The sequence below is a fragment of the Batrachochytrium dendrobatidis genome (genome assembly GCF_000203795.2).
Source record: "Batrachochytrium dendrobatidis JAM81 unplaced genomic scaffold BATDEscaffold_18, whole genome shotgun sequence".
NCBI lineage: Eukaryota > Fungi > Chytridiomycota > Chytridiomycetes > Rhizophydiales > Batrachochytrium > Batrachochytrium dendrobatidis.
In genome coordinates this window covers 519,990-537,467 of record NW_006281116.1, presented here as the reverse complement: position 1 = coordinate 537,467, position 17,478 = coordinate 519,990, and the positions used below count along the sequence as shown (strand labels likewise).

The window sequence follows — 17,478 nt, the reverse complement described above, 5'->3', positions numbered from 1 at the left end:
TGTCTTTCGGACATGGTCCTTGGACACCGTGTCTTTGGACATCATCCTCGGACATTTCCCACTTCCCCATCCATCCCACTCCCCCTCGACACATACCTCGCGGTACGGCGTCTGTTTGGTCTCGGTCATTATCTGACCAAGTCCCCGGTGACGAAACCGGTACCATACCATGTTATATGCAATAATGCACATGCCATGGCATGGTCAGACTCCCACATCAAGTGGGGTCCATTCCAAACCCAACTCACCAATCATGTACCATATTATGTTACCATGTTTGGCTTGCCGCGTCTGAGGAAACGATACCCAATTGTATCATTCCCAAGTGGACATTGTGTCACTGTACCAAGTACAACAACGCCGTCCATTCCAAACGCAACTCACCAACCATGTTACCATATTATGTTACCATGTTTGGCTTGCCCGTTTGTGGAAACAATACCCAATTGTATCATTCCCAAGTGGACATTTGTCATCAAATGACAATACTCCACTGTCGCAGTCCCTCGTTCAACATATCAACCCCAACATTGTGTTTCGAATACCATTTTCCCCTTGATCATCACGGTTCTTGTGTTGCTTTGCCGTCTTGTTTACGTCGTGCACATCACCTTTTGTTCCAATCACTCAAAATCGCTTACATTAATGTTTATTCGTCATGTGTCTACCATGTGTTTACCCCATTTGTGTAGTGTTCAGTTGAATCGGTTGGTTCCTACATGGAACCCACTGGTTTGAAACAATTGCGCTGGTATTTTTCGCGGTAATCATCATATATGGTGTGCACTGTAATCATTGTACCAAGCTATTTGGTATTGAATCAAATTCAATTAGAATCAAATTTAAACCCAATCCAAATACAATCCAAATCCAAATCAAATTCAATTTAAAATTATGAATCCGAATCCGAAAATCCGAAAATTCAAAATCCACAAATCTAATCTAAATCCAAATTGGCCCAGTCAAATCATTACTCCATATATAATAATTGGTACTACTAAGATTTAAACCTCGCTAGTTGTCCCAATCCATCTTGTCCAACTGTTCAATACACATTCACGGTATCCACATTGTAGTAATTGCATATCCAAATCAAGATCAAAAAATCAAAAATCAAAATATTGCAACCACATCACATCCTAAACATCAACATTTGCTTTTTCAAGCCATTGGTTCATCTGGTTCTGTACACTTCCTAATCAATTCGGTTTTGCTTCACGCATTCCGTGCTAATCTCGGTTGTGTAGGTCATCAAATCACCCTGTCGGGCCCAATATGCCGTTCAAAAAACTGCTGATTCATATCAAAAAGCATTATAGTAACAGATATGGTCGTGCCGAATACTGTCATCGCTGTCAGTAGTGCCATTATCATCACTATAATTTAGCCATTATTGTATATCCGAGTCACCCAAATCTACCATTGTGCATAGCTTCGGGGTGGAAACCAAAAACCACATAGTGCTAACCCATCAATGAGCACCAATTAATAATTACCCGACGGATTGCTCCGACAAACGCTGCTCCCTCCATATCAACAAATACGGCGGGGACGTTCCAAGTGATAATTACAATTGGCTAGCTATCAAAAGCCTATCAATGTGTGCTGCACCGATCTGTTCTGCCCGCCGAGTTATTTCATCGGGTTGTGCTCTCACAGATATCCGGTTCTTGGATCCTTCCACACTGAATAAATGACCCTGTTTAAGTCTCGTTATTTTTCTGATTATGCCAAATGGTTTGTTGAAAAACATTGCTTTGGTAACGTCTCGGCAATTTAATATTACTTGGCCGTTTTACATGTCAATTATCGTCGTGCCATGACCATACATTCCAGTCTGTATTCGTCACTAATATCAATCAATGGCCATTCATCATCACTTTATACAATGCTATACGTTATACTGTATCGCATACTGCCGGTTTGATTGCTGTATTACCATCCTGTCATCAAAACTGTATCTAGTGTGTGTTGCTGTAGTGATCATCTTTTTGTACGCATTATAATGTCCATGCTCCATTGTTGTTTGTGCTCCATTCACTGTTGATCTGTACACCATTGTATCCGCAATCATCGTACCTCCATATCCATATACATATACTTACATATCGCTTGCATCGTCATCATGTACTGTGCCATTGAATTGCAGTGTGTTGTCCATGTGTGGGACGTGCGTTTTGTACATGTTCAATTACGCTTGATCATTACAATTTTATTGCAATCATTTGTAGTCCCATCAGTAACACTCGGATTGTATCCATATTTCAACTGGTTGTGTATACAACATGTATGCATGTTACTGTCCAATATCACAGTGATCCGACCACCATCATACAGTGTATCATGAGTGTATCATGAGTGTATCATTACCCCACAATGCGTTGTTTTTTTGCATGATTTTGTGTCGTATTTCAATACTATTCAACCGTTTATTTTGACCCTATACAACAGCCATTGTAACTCTGTATTGTTACCATATTGTTACCATATTGTAATGTGTATATACATGTCATCGAGTCAACCAATGCAGTACTGTATAGGCATATGGCTGCATTTGCATCACCACCCAATATTCGTACAAAAAAAACCCGGCAATTGAGCCGTAATCCAATGCATACGTATGCTGATCATCACCATAATTGACCGCTGCATTAATATATCCGCATTCGGACACTCCAAACGTCATACTAACCACTCGTGTCTGATATTATCCGGACATTCGGACAGGATACCATGTCTGATATTCGGACAATATATCCAACTTTGTCAATATTGATGCTATCGTATTGATATATTGACCATTGTAATATATATACATGATATGTATACAGTCCAAACCACAGCGCAATAAGTCGTGTTTTGAGTGTATACCGACGTGTCCAATTCGGTCGACAGTCGTGACTATAACATGTTGTTAGTTTAGTTGACAACATGCCATGATGCATGTCCAATATATAGTATGTATATACATACATGTCCAGTATCAATCGCATGCATGTAGTGTCATTATTCATCGAGATACACGCATTTCCAGTTTCATGTCAAATATTCGTGCTATGTGCAAGTTGTATTTTTTACATGTATCGCATGTCAACACATGCATGCATTGTACATACCAATGCCATGTGCATATACTGTAGCAGTTTCATGCAACTAGTGTCACTATTGACGACGATATACGACATCAAACACGTCAAAACGACACCTTCGGACATGCATTTAGTGGTCATGATACACATTGATATACTGCCCCAATGACGACGTAATCATATACACAATACATGACTATATGTGTGCCATACATTGCAGTTGATTTCGACATTGTACGACCACTGTAGACCGAGTTATTGACACGCCAAACATCGACTATAATATCCAACCTACAAAACGTCAGCTATTCAATTATTGTGTTATCAAACATGCATGGATTGCATTGAAATTGTACATGATACAATACCAAGTGTATACAAGTATTGTCATGTCACCATATCAGCACAGGCTTGAGTATTGGTTGTGAAATTGACCATTTAGTACGCGATTGTGATGATGCAAATGGTCCACTTTGAACATGTATAACTTGGCCAATACTAGTTATTTCCCAGCCATATTTAAACTGATTGTGTATATGGTATATCACCATCGATTGAGCATGCATATGCACGGTTTGCAGACATTTATAATTCGTGTTGAATGTGTTGTATGTGACCATTTGAAACTCGACTAATTGTGGTGTATTTTGACATGTATATTGACTGATGTTTAGCGTCTGTTCATGTGTCATTGATGCACCATTGACATGCTGTATTGTCCAACATTATGTCGTGATGTTGGAATCAACAAATTGGTGCAACACTGAATGTATGTGGTGATTGTCGAGTATCGAGTTCATCTAGTTGTTTCTTGGTGTTTTCAATATCTATAAGCATCTTGTTCATAATTCCAATGTATGTGTGTCAATGGTCTTGTTGCTCATAATGTGTATTTGCTATTAGGTTATCAACTGTTGGTAGTTGTGGTCTGAAATCGCATGGAACATGTCAACAAACTGCGTATGTTCTTGTACAATTTGCGATATTGCATTTGTAAACAATGTGTCAAACCGACGTTGAAAGTGGTTCCAAATTGTCGATTGGTGTTTTGATATTGATGGAAATTGAAGTCTAGTTTCCATTCCACATGGCGTTCTAAACGCTTTGCAAAATTCACAGTAGCATGGTTCAACAGAGTGTTGGGTATTGGTGTATATCAAACACTGTGGGATTTGAAACCTTGACCAGTTATTGAGGTGACTGTGGTAAAAGACATGACCTGAATGCCACTACACAATGGTTGGTTGTACACTCCAGTGTGCGTTGGTTGGTCGAGTAAGCTCTGATATGTTATTGTTGTATCAAGTTGTTATACAACAAACTATCAACGTCAGAAATACAAAGTCAAGCTGATTAAACTCTGAAGATGAGAGCTTCGACTATAAGTGTTCAAATCTGTGATATTTGACAGATCTAGTCACTTGTTCAACCATAACCATCATATCTTTTAGTTCTGGAACCAAAACAACTATGTCGAGTGGTAAAACAATTGTTCTTGTCACAGACGTTATGCTGTATAGTTATGGGTCATTTCATTGCTGTTGTTTGAAATTCTGTCATGCCAAAGTCTTGGGTTTCAGTTTGTAGTCAAGATATTCTGAACTTGACTAAAAGTGTTAGTGTTTCCACTCTTTACACTCTTTACACTGTAGATTTGTCATTATCAGAGTCTGGACTCGAACAAGACATTGAAAAGTGGATATGTGACAACCTCGTAAAGTCACCAACACTCGGACAAAGTGATGTTGGTAGTGCTCGAATGGACTTTTACCAGGCACACATTTGTCAGCCAACTATTTCAAGCATCTTGGAATGAAACAACACATACATAAAGCTCACTCTTGTAAGCGACTGATGAATTGGCATGGATGAGTTTGTCAAGTATTGAAAACATTCGCACAATAGAATCAAATATTTGGATTGCAATGGACGAGTTGGGGTTTAAACTTGGTGATTGTACAATGTATGGCTATACAAACAGATGTGAAAGAGTACAGTCCAAAAACAACATTTCAGTTCAAAACTATAGTCTAATAGTGTGTGTTTCATATGACGATCAATGTGTTTGGAGATTGATCAAGGCAGCAGTGAATGCTGTAATATTAACTTGTTAAACAATGACATGCAACATTCCCAAACGGTCCCAAACGGTCACTTTATTCTAGACAACATTCCATTCCACAAAACAACTCTAATTAGACATGGTTTACCAACCATTCAACAAACAGCGCAATGTTTGGAGCTACACTATACAGCATCATACTGTCCATTCTTGAACCCTGCTGACAATTACTTTGGTGTTTGGAATGACTGTGTGTGCTGAGCCATTCCAGACACCAGACACCAAACAACTTGTAACTTCAATAAAACAAATAATCCATTTCCAACAACAAAAACAATGAATATGTAACGATTGTTTATTCCAAGACAATCATTACAAGATCAATACAGAAAAGTATTTGATTTTACGTGAATACGACTGTAAAATAAACTTGGGTGTTAAACCACAAGATTATCTCATGCAAGCAAACCATACGAGTGTATTTTGGCAGTGCTACAAGTTTGTTGACCAACTCATGTATGGCAGTACCAGCACAAATTCGATTGATCCAACAGCCATGTATACACATTGTTGTCAGTTACATCGAGTGATTGTTCAAATAGGTCGATTCAGATGGGTTGCATATAACCGACTAATCCAGCATTCATCCATTGTCAAACAACCATAATGCACAATACCACCAAGTGTGTGATTACACTCGCACTGATCAGTCATTGCACAGTATGCATCAGTCAATGTCAAACATATGTGTGTCTGCAACTAAATTGCAGTCCATGACACATCCACACGATCCAACATGTCAAATCATGTATTGTGAGTCCGATATTGATCAAAAACCTGATCATGGTAAACACAGCATGTTGTTGCATATCAGAGTCGATATATCAAGTGACAGTTGCACACTTGCTGATGGTGCACAACGTATCAGTCACAATACATGCACGGTATTGCATTGCAGTCATTGAATGATAACTGGTTGCAATGTGATACCGATCGACATACATCAGCATGGTGTGATGTGACCATAATCATGATGGAATGTGTTGGAGTTGACATTGTGAGTTGACAATCAATACACCATGCACATGACTGGAACATATATATTCGAGTGTGGTTTGGTTGGTGTCAAGTTGATCATGCAATCGCATCGGTGCAACGAGTGAGTGAGCTAATGGTGATCTGAACCCATTTCAACAACAAGTATTGACAGTCATGGAGTTGCATGCATTCAATATGTGTAGCACACCGAATGATCAGTCATGACAGCACATAGTAGTTGATTGGTGCAATATGATCAAACCATTAGTATAATACACTATTGTTTGGCAATACACGATGTTTATTGAATGAATGACATTGGATGCATGGCACATGACAATTAAACCACCATGCAATACACGCTGCATTACAACATATACTGGATGGGACTGTGGTTCACTCAACTCCAACATTGTGACGGGTCTATGGTTGTGAAGCTTGCTGCTGAGCATCCTGCTCAAACCGTGAAAATACACTTGAAAAGTAACTGTAGAAAAAGTCAAAACAACTCTTGTACGAGTGATACGATTCCAGGTTTATATTATCGTCAGAATCTGTCACCTCAAACTTATGGTGATGCTCAAAGTAATGTTTAAGCTCCAATTCTTGCTCTGAATCTTTTTTAAGCCTAATCCGATACCCATCAATAATTTTTTGGAGAATCTCTTGGAGTTCATCAAGAAACTCACGCTGGGTTCTAATATTAGTTTCAAGGTCGAGGTCTACTGATCCTTGACCCGAGGCTCTATTTAAAAAGTCAAAATCTTGCTCCAGATTATACAGCAAGTTTTTTTGAGCCTTGATCCGAGCATCTACATTGTGAATATCTTTCTCTATTTTGTCGATTTTAACTGAAAGTGTTGCGTGTTCTTCGATCATGAATACTCCCTCCAAGCCAATTGAATAGCAATACTTGCCAAACTCATTATATGATTTTAATTTTTTCGGATAATCAAACCTAGTAAAAGTGTTCAAGATGCTAGCTTTAGCACTTGCAGTTTCAGTTGCACTGGGAGGAACTGTCGCAGTGCTGACTTTAGCACTCATGGTCGAACTGGGATCAACTGGATTGGCAACTGTGACTGAGCAGACAGCCAACATCGATGACAGTACGGCAATTGATAGTTTCATTTTGGTGGTTGGTTGAGCAAGTTGTAATGTCATTCAACGAGCCAGTTTTTGAACTATATTTATATCCATTATTGAATAAATGATATTAAAAGCATATTTCTTGGATGACCGTCCTAAGGGATTTGTGCTACTATCAGGGTTGGTGTTGATTTGTTATCAATGTTCAAATGACTTTGAAGGACTCTTCCTTTATATAATTGCTTATTGAAATTGGAAGCGTAGCATCAGGGTGTGATTTGTGTAGAAATACTGTGTAATGGCACCATAATGCGACAAGAATACCAATGACTTGTATATGATAATTCAGTCATCTATACGACCATTTGTCACCAATACAATAGTATGTGACATGATCATATTGCACCAATCGACCAGTATACGATCACTGGATACATCACACGTTGGTGTTTACCACTGTATATGTGTGGTGTATATTGGTTATAGTCCATGATATCAATGAGTTTATGCATACTGCTTACACCACGTACATCAAACCGACTCTGTGATATGCAAGTGCTGCGGTTTGACCAAATCACTATCACCCATATTATCGACTATCTAACTTGTTGATATTCAAACCGTGCCATCACTAGTCACAATATAACGGTTGACTGACTTGTTTGATTGACCTGACATTGACACTTTGCAAACCTCGACTTGATTCATCAACTTGGATATTCATATAATATTGGGTTTGTATCATCACGTTGGACTCGTTATCAAACACCTTGATGTGTCCATGCAACACCAACTCGATATACACGCATTGGTTACTGTTTGGCATGACTGGGTCGATCATCAATACCAGACAATGCAACTGTATTAGTTGCATGATACAATCAATCATGGTTGGCTCATCACCATCAAATATCAAATGTTGATCACGTATACATTGATTTGTAATTGCATGGTCCGTTGGCAATACACACTATGATATGATTGACAAGTTGTTGATTTGCAGTAATCAGATGTGCATCACCTGTAACATTGGATACAATTGACAAGTTGTAACCGCAAGTCAACAATCATCGATATATTGGTGATTGTATTGACTACATGATTGGTATTGATTAGCTGTCATGATCGATTGGTGAGCAATATAATCCACATTGATTATGACGTGTTGCAACTAGTTGATATATGCAGACTCGACTGATGATCGAGTATATGTTGATGAGTAACTCTGTCACTGTTGGTTTGGATTGGTCATTGCTGCCGCTTATATATGCAGTGTATACATGTGTGATGTGTTGGATATCGGTGTTGTATATGTTGAACCTGTTGGACAATATATTGTCATGTTGCATCAAATCGCATCACATTTAGACTGCAATCATTGATTCGTTGGTTTAATGATCGACTCGACTCACATTCAATTGTAATGGCCACAAATCTGCATTGCTGATTGACACGCATATATCGACATGTATCAGACTCGGACATGGTGTATATCAATTGCATATACCAATCACTGATGCAATTGATGATGATCGATTAGTCAATCAATTGGATATCAACACCAATGTCAGTCCATTACCACATGAATACTTGCAGTTGTGACCTGTATTCAGTCAGTAATATTGGTTCATGTAGTGTATTGTATAGTCAACCATGCACATGCACATACACATGCATGTCATTGTCAATTGATGGTCGTTTGTGAACAACTTGTGGACAACTTGCAAATATTACAATCATGGTGATTGCTTGAATGTCAATACCAAGCCATGCGTTTGATGGTCATTTACTGATCAGTTTACTGTTCAACAATGCAAATGGTCGTTGTCTACCAATCAGTCGAGTCGTAGACATGAACTGCACATTGTGCGTATCGCTTTGTTCATGACCAAACTGTAACAATGTGCACTTTGCATTGAGTTTGAACTGCAATCTGCGACTTGTACGCATTATGATGCATTGTTTCAATATTCATGTTGCATCCATCAACATCAACGTGCAGTGTCGATCTGATGTTTGGTGTTGATGTTGTGTTGATATTCCAACAACACTGAATATCCCAAATCAGGTCAGCATTGACCCATGTGATAATAATCCATGGACAATCGGTTTTACCAAACTGTTGTACAAACATATTGTCATTCGATCGATCGAAAGTAGTATAGATAGAGCACTCGATGATACCAGTTTTTTAACCGACACTTACTGCTAAATCATGTACAAAGTTGTCAAAACATAAATTATTCGCAGAAAGGAATTCAAGTCAAAAGTATTAGGGTAGAATAGTCAATAGCTTTGCTTGTAATTCATAATAAATACGAGCTATTTGTGCCAGACTCATACTTGATGCCGCAAATTGGATACAATGGGTAGCTTTTTAACCAGTACCAAGTGTTAATGTACACAGACTGTGTTTAGCTGGGTCTTGTTGTAAGAATGATAGAGTATAAAATCAAACCACTGACAAGTCCGTGTTTATCGAGTACGAGTCTTTATATTTCCAATCAACTCTTCCAAATGTGATAGTGTGTCTTGCAATGCCAAAATGAATTCAAATCTGCTTGATTACACTATGCATTTGGACATCATTGCTGATCTGTTGAATTTCACGCTTTCTTTGATCATCTTTTTGATACTCTAGCATATTCCATTCATGATTGTGTCTAGCCTCCAACTATTGATCCTGGCTCATCCCTGGTTGTTTTTGTCAATACCATTGATTGGGAATAAAGCCAGAATCAACCCGCTGTTTATCACGTATGGCTATTTGATTCAATTCAGTTGCAAACAATTCTTTGTAAGAGTATACTTTCTGGTACTCCTTGTATCATACCAACATCTCTTGAAACAGCTGCCTTCGTGCTTGTAACAATCCCTGCAGTGTTTTGTCAGCTGGGAGTTTGATTCAAGTTTGAAAACCAAGACTATCGATCGGACAAATCCAATGTCAGCAAAACTGCTGTACAGTTTGGCAGTCAATTGATTGACCAAAATTGTAAGCAACAAAACAACTTTTATTTGCAAAAGAAAAAGGAAAACGCAGTTTGTTCTTGAATCAAAATATTAGTTTCAAAACTGTATGGTGAAAAACAGTCTTGGGATATGCAATTATTTACAAGAAACTATAGGTTTCAAAACCAAAGCAATTAAATTACACGACTGGGAAGTTGCTGACAATGAAAGTGGTCATTTCCACAAAGTGAGGTTTGTTGTCCGATGGAACCCATACGATATTATTCACCTTTAAGAAATCAAACGCCGTGTATTGTGTAGAACGAGGTCGAGAAACAGAGTTAGGATTAGCGTTATGCAGCCAATAAAAATCATTGATTATAGTCTACATACCTTATTGATGAGATGGTTCAAACGTCAAAACAAATCGAGTCAACTTCTCAACACTCGCAATAGTATCGTTTTGTGACAACACTTGACCATCTGTTCCGTGGTAGCTTTGGTGTGTAAAACAGGCAAAACGATCAGGAGGTACAACAAAATACAGTTCTGGTTTTGACGGATCACCAAGTATTTCCAAAACATCACAAAGTTCAGTCTGTTTGCAAGGATGATCTTTGGCACCGGTCATTTGGAAAAGTAGATTTGGCTTGATGAACGAATCAACAGATTCAAAAATATTGCTAATGGGACGGAAATAGCAATTCGTTGCGTCTTGAACTTGAGAATTGTTGGAGAATAACAAAGTACTAAGATCCATCGGCAGTTGAAGTGTAGACTCCAGCTTGGTACGTAAATCACGAATCTTGAATGAGCCACCTTTAGCGATGACTGTATGAGCGTGCTTTTCAAATAATTCCCTATTAAGTTGACCAGTTTCACCAATTTCTCGAGTAACAGAAACGAATCTGATAAGATGATCTCGGTCTCTGGCATAGACACGGTTGTAAATTTCATCAACCACATAGTCAAAAGCAAACTGATAAGGACCACTGTGAAAGCCATCCTTGACTGATATATGAATCAAACAACTTGAAGCGTCTAGGTTTTCACCATATTTACCAAAAGACTTGACAACTGAATCGATATTGGAAATATTTAAAGCTTTGTCGAGAAAATTCTGTTTTTCTTTTACCAATGCATATTTAAGAACATAACGAGCAATTCCTCCCCACTTCAAATACAGACTTTCAACCAATTCTTGTGGGACTGTAGGAAACAGCATTGAGCGACAGGAATGCAATTCTTCTTTTGACCACACTGGCATATACCGAATGTTGCAGGACCCCTTGCAAAACCGATGCCAAATTTCCCAACGAGGTAAAGTAACAAGAATGGTCTTGGCATCAACATCAACAGGTGCTGAGCCATCAACAATGTAGAATGTTGACGAGGAATCCAAGATTTTCCAAAAAGCATGCTTTCCTCCTTCGAGTACACCATTGGGAGTAAGCAGATATCTTTTTTGATCGGCTCCACTCTCATACACGACTGTAGCACCAGAGCGAGCAAGATGCAACAGCAAAAAGTAACCAAAATATGTCTTGCCAATTCCAAGATTTCCAAGGATGATCAAATGACATATATCAGCAGATTGCACAATAGATAGTGATTTTTCAAGAAGTTTAGGATAACAAGGACGGATGTAAATGGATGATCCAATTGAATGGTTTCCAAGGATGAATACGTCTGCTGGAAGTTGGACAACAGTGTTTCCTTCAAGAGGGTTAGGGTAGTTTGTGAAAGCAGTCCAAAAATCCAGTAGTGCGGGTGAGGCTGCAGCAGATGTTGGACCTAGGTCAGTTTGAGTAGGCTGTCTTGGAGGTAGATGTAAACAACCAATAACAATGCAAGAACCATCTTGAGTAAAGTATTATTGAGGAAGAGAGTCGAGTAAAGCCCAGGTGTTGATTAGTTGGTCTTTGTTGCTGTTGGTGTATAGTTGGAGTTGAGGAGCATCGATGTCAGCCATAGCAGGACCATACTCAGACTTGATAGCATCCTGAACTTCACCAAGTCTACTGATTCCAGTCACATCAATTTCAGTAGAAATAGTGTCGTATTCAACATTGAGGAATCGTTTTGGTATTTTATGAAAAAGAAAAAGAGTAAAAAAGCAATTTATTTGTCAAATTGTAAAACAAAAATCGACTTTTTAATCGAGTCAAAATAACAAAATTTTGGGATATTTCAAGACAATTCACACGATTTAAATATTTGGAAATTAGTCAAATTTACACCAGAATTAATGTCTCATTAATGTGAGACATTACTAGTGTGAGAGTGTTGACTTGCATTGTGTGAGACATTAGTAGTGTGTGAATGTGAGACATTTCTGAATAGTTTAACAATCAAAAACCAACAACAATGACGTTTGAACTGGAATTCACATGACTTTCTTGGTTTCCATTTTATAAACACACTCACTCACTTGTTAATAAATGACGTAATCGAATATTGATTCATTCCATCACATCTTCAATCAACTGCAACACACTTGCCAATAATGACAACCATCAATATGCCATCATATGTTCACGATCCTCAAATTCAAAAGTCAATTTGAAACCCCATTTTTAAGCATCTACAAGTCTGCAATATCAGATTTGTGGCTGGTACATAATAGGTTGCCAATAAAAGTCGACAAAGTGAGCAACTGCAATGTGCCTTGCTGTATGATAGTAACATATCAGAAATTATGAATGCTTTCAAAATCAAAAGTCTACAAATGATGTCACTGCTGGCTTGTAGCCTCTGTTTACAAACCTACAATCAACACATTCACTGGATTCGTATAATGGTAAATGCTGAACCACAAACCGCTGGTGATATTATTATGGATGATGCTCATATTATTGGAAATCAAACGATTGGTGCAGTTTCAGATGCTGTTTCATCACACAGAAAGTCTTGCTACAGAGTCTGAATACAATAGCAGTGAATCTGCAGTTTGACCAACACAGTCAATAATTATCGTTTCAAACTCGAATCAAGTGATGATGTTGCTGTTTCAGATGCACTCAATGTCATCAATGCAGTAACATTGAAACCAACTCAAATCATTGATCATGAACCAATTTACCGTGTCTTGATAAAAACACTGATAAACCATTATTCATACATGAGCTTGTCAAAAGTATGGACCGATTGCTGAACAGATGTTTAAAGTGGAGCTCAAAACAGTGCAATTCAATGTGCAGCTTTCCAACGACTTTTCCGCTACAAAAAATACAGTCTTGGAACTCAAAGTGTACATCAACAATACTTGTGTGTATTGACCATCAATGATGTTGTTGGTGTAGCATACACAATGTGCATTGCAGAAACGCTTGTTTGTTTGCTGGAGCTATTTCAAGCAAGCAAAAATACTAAAAGGTTCAGTTTGATGAATGTCTGGTGTATATTTACAATGCATTCAAACTCGAGAGATTGTCGTACTTTGCATACAAGACATACTACAATATATTACAACAATATCGTGTATTTCAATATACACCCATTCGATTTACAACAGTGGAATAAACATCATCACATTTGAACAATGGTTCAGTCGTACAAAGTCCAATAACAGCCATGAATTGTATCAGACATGAACATACTGGTGCAAAATTCACATCAAATAACACACCGCAACAAACATGTTTCTGGTAGATGATGGAATTGATGTCATTGATTTTCAAGTACACGATATTGGTGTTGAATGATTCAATAAACTATACTCGTCGACTTTGTGTACTTTTTTCAGTTGCATCGTTTCTGATTCCAAGTTTGAAGCATAATAGTTGCGACAGCGCTGTTGTCCAATTTGCTTGTTTTGTGAATAGTAATCATGATACCACTTGTTTGACGCTTTCTGTTGTTGAACTGGATATGTATGTCAAATTTGGATGTCAAATTTTGATGCATTGCAAGTAATTGTTGTAGTTTTTGATTGAGTCAATGAATGGCATTTATAGTTGCTCTAGAAAACAAGTTGTTTGAAATGTCCTGTCATATGTCATATGTTTTGTTGTTTTCATATTCACTAATTGTTGATAATGCATCCAATTGATTTCTGTTTTGACACTGCTTATTTGTCATTGTTGGATATGGGTTTCTAGATTCAGTAACAGACGTTTCAGCAATTTGGATGTGTTCAAATTCATAATACTTGCAAGTCTGAATTATTTGATCATCATCTGAAATTGGATACGAGTAATCATTTCCACTAACCACAGTATACATAGTATACACAGCATTACTGTATATTGACTTGTATTTTACTCAAAGGTTTGTCCATTCAGTATTCCAACACAATTTCCAACATGGATTGAATGGTTTGCAGTGTTTGTTTTAATTGAACCACTTGATGGATCACTTTCATATCTTGATTCAGTAATATCACCAACTGCACAATGATGGATGTGATTGTAGTCAAACACAATATATTGCAAGGCATTAACGTATTGGTTAGTTTTAGTATATTCTTGATAAAAGGCAACGATGTTTTGTAATGGGGTGTTAAATCATTCAATCAAACATTGTCTGTTGTGATTTCCAACAGTGACAGTGACATGACAAACACCTTTTGCTTGTGACAGACTTTGAACAAGTGTATTGTTCCGTTTGCTGTACAATACACGACATGGTCAGTTGGTGGTATCATGCAACCATACAACTGACAAGTGATTGCAAGTGCGATTGATAGTTACAATCAACACTGGTTGTTATCAGGTCATTGATGTATATGGAACAAACCGTGTCAATGTATCAATCAACAATCCAGTAACTGTCGATGTAATACCCAACACAGTATGTAATCAATGATATGGTTGTTGATCCATTCACAATACTCGACAAACACCAATACATCAGAAAGCTTAAATTTATTCAAAATTGAATTCATCGACAAATCATCAATCCAAATCTTAATTCGGTTCTTCAAATCTCAAACCATGCCTTTTCATAAACCTTTTCAATTGATCCCTCAACTCCCACACTCTTTTTCCTGCCTTTCTACACTCTTGTTTCAATTGATTTTCAGTGTTTGGATTGTACGTTGATCCAGATATTTCTTCTCCCCTTTCTAACGCTGACCATTGTTCGAATCTGAGGGCTGCATAATCACAATATTCTTTGAGTTTTTTCTTTCGTAATTCTTTAGACACTGCAAGTTTTTGCTTTAGACCATCAAAGGTTCTCTGGTATCTTGGGCTTAATTCAGCTACTTGATTTGAAACAGTATTAGCAGACTCGCCTTCGTTTATTGGTTGTTGCTGGTCTTGGCTGGAAGTACTTGGAATGGGTTGATCAATCGGTTGTTTTCGATCTCGCTTTGGAGCACTTGGACTGGGTTCATTAGTTGAGCCAGACGCTTGGCTAAAAATGCTTGGCCTGATTTCATTGATTGGCCGTTTCCGACTTCGTTTGGAAGTGCTTGAACTAGGCTGACTCATTGGCTGTTGCTGACTTTGTTTGGAAGCGTTTGGATCAACTTCATCAATTGGTCGTTGCTGGTTTTGTCTGGAAATCAGTAAATCAATCACATCCATTATGCGCTTTCGACCTTGTTTGAAAGTACTTGGACCAGTTATAGTTGCAGTCGGTCGTTGACCTTGAGTGGGAGTGTTTAGACCGGGTTGATCCATTATCCCTTGCCGGATTCGGCCGGAAAGACTCAAATTCATTGGATATTCCTGGTATTCATCTGAAGTGCCTGAATTAGGTTCACTGGTTGGGCTGGACACTTGACTAGAAGTGACTGATGCTTTGGGTGAGCCATCGTTATCAGTCGGTATCAGTATTGCATTGGCGGTTGCTGCTACAGTCAGTACAAACAAAATATCAACCAATTTCATCAGATTGGTCAATGGGCTCAAACTATTAATACAAAAGTAGAGTGTCGAGACTGATGTCGATTATAAAACTGGACACACTCGATTGTATTTGTATTTTTGTATAGCAAACCAACCCTTTTAGGTTAACCAATATACAGGGTTATTTGATTGCTTGTAGTGGTTTATTATAAAATTAGATAGTATGCTGCTCCCTGTCCATAATATCATATTGATCAATTTGATGATCATGTCGATTGAATTATGCTTTTACGACCCTTTGATCAGGTATATTGAAAAGCACACCCTTCATGAGTGTTGTGTGGCCGCAAGTGCTTTGTTTTACAACCATATTCATGTAAAATGGATCACTCCAGTATTCATCATGCAGTGATTGTATTCTGCATTGCAATATACAATGATTACTACACATTGACTACTTGTTTGATATACAACAACCATCATATGACACACAATCATACTATAGTGTTGAATCTACACTTTGTGCACTCTTGGTAGTCATACATTGTATGGTCACCAAGTTTGAACTCACATTCATGTATTGTGTTGGACTGGTCTGTTGCCAATACAACTCTGTACACACATTTGTTGTATTCTGAATCACGGATACAATTGCAATCTAGTTCAACAACAATCATGACACATGTCAGTAATGCAACTGTTGTTTGCATGCCAATACTGTTATTTAGTGGTCCATTTACATCAATATGGCTGCAAGTTGTTGTTATATCACGTATTCTGGACATGGTTTTGATATTGCACATCCAGTTCCATCACATTGTTGTTGACTCATCATTGTAATACTGTATGTCACCATAACCATACACATGGGCATGATCGTGTGGTTTCACGTATAATATTACAACCACGCATGTCGTTGGTTGAATCATCACTACTAGTGTATACTACACTACACTACATGTATGTTGACATGTGTTGTACCAATTTGATTGCATTGCTACAATGTGGCATGCTCCAACCTGTTTGAATGACTGTTGTGCAACATATTGATATTGACCACATGTGATACTGGCCACCAACAAAGTGATCAGCGGTATTCGATCGTATCATTCAATCACTGACTGCCAATACTTCAATTATGAATATTATCCACCATTTCATGACACCATCTGATACATTCAGTGCACAGTAGTTGATTGGTGCAATATGATCAATTCAAGCATACTATTACATTGGAAATGGTGGTGACAATGCAAGGTGTTTATTGAACAAACATGACTGAATGCTTACATTACAAATGCAAATTGACAGTATAAATCATATATACACACTGCAGTACAGCATATTCTAAACGAGGTTGTTGATAGCGTGATTCCAGTTTTACAATGAAATTGTATTATCAAGCAGTCTAGTGTCCAAACATTGATTTACTACACTTTTAGTTATGGTGGTT

At 37.9% G+C, this 17,478-nt stretch overlaps 4 protein-coding genes across 4 annotated transcripts in view; 1 reads left to right on the top strand and 3 right to left on the bottom strand.

Moving 5' to 3' along the window:
• BATDEDRAFT_32529 (uncharacterized protein) overlaps nucleotides 1-235 on the top strand; it is a 624-nt gene extending 389 nt beyond the window's left edge. The window contains exon 2 of the mRNA XM_006682786.1: nucleotides 1-235. This exon is cut by the window's left edge and continues 7 nt beyond it. Coding sequence (XP_006682849.1) covers nucleotides 1-185 — 185 coding nt within the window. The 3' untranslated portion in view covers nucleotides 186-235.
• Nucleotides 236-6,612: 6,377 nt separating this feature from the next.
• BATDEDRAFT_28517 (uncharacterized protein) lies at nucleotides 6,613-7,320 on the bottom strand (the record flags this gene model as incomplete). Its single annotated transcript, XM_006682778.1, has 1 exon — nucleotides 6,613-7,320. The coding sequence occupies one exon, from the start codon at nucleotides 7,318-7,320 to the stop codon at nucleotides 6,613-6,615; it is 708 nt and encodes a 235-aa protein (XP_006682841.1).
• A 3,304-nt stretch (nucleotides 7,321-10,624) lies between these two features.
• BATDEDRAFT_28516 (uncharacterized protein) lies at nucleotides 10,625-12,563 on the bottom strand (the record flags this gene model as incomplete). The annotated part of the gene is made up of 2 exons (XM_006682777.1): nucleotides 10,625-12,043; nucleotides 12,504-12,563. 2 exons carry the CDS (start codon nucleotides 12,561-12,563, stop codon nucleotides 10,625-10,627), a joined length of 1,479 nt encoding a protein of 492 aa, XP_006682840.1.
• A 2,574-nt stretch (nucleotides 12,564-15,137) lies between these two features.
• On the bottom strand, nucleotides 15,138-16,067 carry BATDEDRAFT_92697 (uncharacterized protein; the record flags this gene model as incomplete). The annotated part of the gene is made up of 1 exon (XM_006682844.1): nucleotides 15,138-16,067. One exon carries the CDS (start codon nucleotides 16,065-16,067, stop codon nucleotides 15,138-15,140), a length of 930 nt encoding a protein of 309 aa, XP_006682907.1.
• Between the last annotated feature and the right edge of the window lie 1,411 nt (nucleotides 16,068-17,478).